General features: G+C 50.8%; 1 protein-coding gene across 1 annotated transcript; it reads right to left on the bottom strand.

The window, feature by feature from the left end:
• Window positions 1-1,624: 1,624 nt before the first annotated feature.
• Window positions 1,625-2,918, bottom strand: LOC119303327 (putative cyclin-dependent kinase F-2). Its single transcript, XM_037580449.1, has one exon. It carries the CDS (start codon window positions 2,791-2,793, stop codon window positions 1,885-1,887), a length of 909 nt encoding a protein of 302 aa, XP_037436346.1. The 5' UTR covers window positions 2,794-2,918; the 3' UTR covers window positions 1,625-1,884.
• Window positions 2,919-3,181: the final 263 nt, after the last annotated feature.

Below are 3,181 nucleotides of genomic sequence, written 5' to 3'. Positions count from 1 at the left end.
AGCAAAATCCTAGCAAAAGGGTGATAATATGGTTCTGAGAATGACATTGAGATACATATCTATGGGACTTTATCATCGGATTGTTAAGGAAGTTGAGAAAGTTTCACCCAAGCTTGCGTCAAAATATTCACACAAGCAATGACCAATATAAATTTATCGTCCTAAGAATATGCCAAAATGGCCGATGGAGTGCTGACATCGTCCTTAGAGCAAGCTATGTGCAAGTTATTTTTCGGCACACAGGCTTTGCCGAAAAACAGGGGGGCATGTGTTGACACCAGATTTTGGCACAGTCAAGAACTTATTTAAAATGGCCTCAAATGGAGAAGTGTTCTACATGAAAAAGTTTCGTATTGTCGATACGAACATCTTTGAAGTTTGGGCCATCGCCATCTGATCTCATCTCGAAGGCTGAAGTTGTGTTCGAAATACTGAGATTTTGTATTCAGAACACTATTCGGCACATTACGCCCCCAAGGCTGCCTCGTATGGAAAAATGATCTACATGGATTGTCTTCGTCTCGTCGAAACGATCGATTTAGATATAAAAATCGTTCCAATCCGAGTTTGTATGCAAAAGTTAGAGCCATCCAAATACAGCACTATCACGAGGCAAAAGTGGCGCGCCCCACCAGACACCCTGTCTGATGGGTAGCACGAATAACAGCCTGTGTTGCACGAGCGATTTGACCCTCAAGATGAACTCTAATCAAAAAACGTTCAACATAAAAGTTGCTCGCCTCGTCGAAACGGTCAAGATTGCTTTTGGGCTCATTTTCATCCGAGGTCGTTTACCACCTCAAATGTTACCCGCAAGGTGCAGCCAGTTTAAACCGAACAATTTTGGAAAGTTCGGACAAAACCAATCCGAATTTGACTAGGGTTTTGGACGTGAATCCAAGCCTTTTCCTTACACGGGAAGTCCATCCGCGTCTTATATACCTGAGGGGTGATGGCCGATTGAACAACACACAATCGATCAATCAATCTACCACTTTTTATCTTTTATTTTTCTTCTTAACCCTAGTTCTTCTTCTTCCTTGTTCTTTGTTCGTTCTTCTTCATTGCAGGGCGGCGAACCTCGAGGCCCTAGAGGCGATCAGGTCGACCTAGGGCAGCCCATAGCCGCCGCGCGCCCAGACGGGGTCCCTCCCGGGCGTGTGGGGTTTCGGGTCCCAAAAGCGCCGGCTTGCTGTCTTGCGTATCGCGCTGGAAGTCAGCCTCCCGCGGTGTGAGTTGCGGAACATCTCCCTCGACGCCGCGGGTACACATCGATGTGTTCGTGTGACGCGTTCCAGCGTCAACAGTAGGCTTCCAAGAATTATCTATAGCAACAGATCAAACTGTTCACAGTTCACAGTAGAGAATTTAAGTTTTCACTGGTTATAGAAAAACTTGATTGCGTGTTTACTGTTGTGCAGATTTCATGTGCGTTGCTCTGAATCGATGAAATTCAGCTTGCTAGTAGAATATCCTTCTTAGGTCTGAGACATTTAACATTTGTTTTTCTTCGTTGCGCTTCACATTATTTAGTTCATGCATCAAGATCTATTTTTTCAACCAGATTCAGAAGCTTAGCAGATTCAGACCGGTTATAGAAAGTTCAACCAGATTTATTCAGAAACTTGGCCTTTAGCAGATTCAGACATTGTTCGTTCAAACTTGGCCTTTAGCTCCATCATGTAATGTAATTTCCATGCTACAGTAACTGAATCACAAGATTACATGGCGAGGAACCCATAAACTAAGGTTCCTGCAACTAATTACTACAGTACATAATAACACAGTAATTAAGCTAACTCAGTGGCACTGCATCTATCAGTTGCTAGATCAAGCTAATTAACTCATCAACGTCACAAAGCCAGGGTGCTCTGCTGCCTTGGGCTAGCTGAACCACCTGTGCTCGAGCGCTTTCGCCGCTGTCATCCTCTCGTCGGGGTTGAAGGCAAGCAGGCCGGTCAGGACCTCACGCCCGGCTTCTGAAAGCTCCTCCAAGAACTCCAAATCCAGCTTCCCCGTAGAAGTGATCTGGTCTCGCAGCTTGTAGATCTCGGCAAGCAGCTCCTCCTCTGTCTCCGCCACGAAGAGGGTCCCGCCGGCCAACATCTCCGCCATGATGCACCCAAGCGCCCACATGTCCACGGCCTGGCCGTAGTACCGGTTGCCTTCCAGCTGCTCCGGCGATGTGTAAATCAGGGTGCCGACACAGCACTCCTCATAGGGCACTCCGGCCGGCTTCGCCCGAATCGCCGACCCAAAGTCACCGACCTTGAGCCCGCCGAAGAAGCCGACCATGACGTTCTCCGGCTTGAAGTCCCGATGGATGAGGCCGGCTCCATGTATCTTCTTTGCCGCATCCAGGAGCTGCTCCATCATCACGCGGGTCACGTCCTCGGATACAGGCCTCCAGAGCGACTCGCGGAGGGTGCGGCCGTCGGCAACGAGCTCCATGACGAGGAACACGTCCCCTGTCTCGGCATCCGTCGCCACATCCAAGATCTCGATAATCGACTCGTGACCCCGGCACGCGCCGAGGCAGCCGGCCTCGCGGGTGATCGCGCGGATGTCGGGCGGGCCGTGTCCGCCGGCCCCGTTGCCGCGGACCCACTTCACGGCGACCTTCTTGCCGGTGCGGCGGTCGCGCGCCTTGAACACCTCGCCGTAGGTGCCTTCTCCGAGCACCTCAAGCTTCTCGTAGTCGGTGATGCTCCCGAACGCGTATCGGGGCTTCTTGCCGCCATGGACGCGCGGTTCTTGTCCCGCCGCCGGGCGCTTGCGGATGGCCGTCGGCATGATCTGAGCTTAGAACGCGCGCCGAGAGCAGATCAGGGCAGAAGGGCGGGGATTCGTGTGCGTCGGGAGCAGAGGAGATCGAGGTGGATGAGAGGAGCGATCGAGGATGAGGATTGAGGAGGATAAGGATCGAGGATGAGGAGGATCGAGGCTGTTTTATGGGCAGCGCCAGCGCGCGTTTCCGACTTGGCGCGGGATTCAGACAGATTTCGTACGCGTCGCGTTTACGCGGGTGACTCTCAGTCGCAGGGACAGCTCACTTTGAAATCTCTTCGTCACGCGCAAGCCAACTCGTACAGGTTTTTTCCGTCAAAAACAAAACTAATTCAGGTTTTTCTTTCCGACCTATCGAGCCGTTCATCATTTATTTTTATTTTTTATTTTCGTG

This window comes from Triticum dicoccoides, chromosome 1B (assembly GCF_002162155.2).
Source record: "Triticum dicoccoides isolate Atlit2015 ecotype Zavitan chromosome 1B, WEW_v2.0, whole genome shotgun sequence".
Lineage (NCBI taxonomy): Eukaryota > Viridiplantae > Streptophyta > Magnoliopsida > Poales > Poaceae > Triticum > Triticum dicoccoides.
The sequence above is the reverse complement of the archived record's forward strand: the minus strand, read 5'-3'. Positions and strand labels throughout refer to the sequence as shown.

Coding starts and splice junctions, on each gene's coding strand:
- LOC119303327 (XM_037580449.1), bottom strand. CDS start 2,793: ATGCCGACGGCCATCCGCAAGCGCCCGGCGGCGGGACAAGAACCGCGC.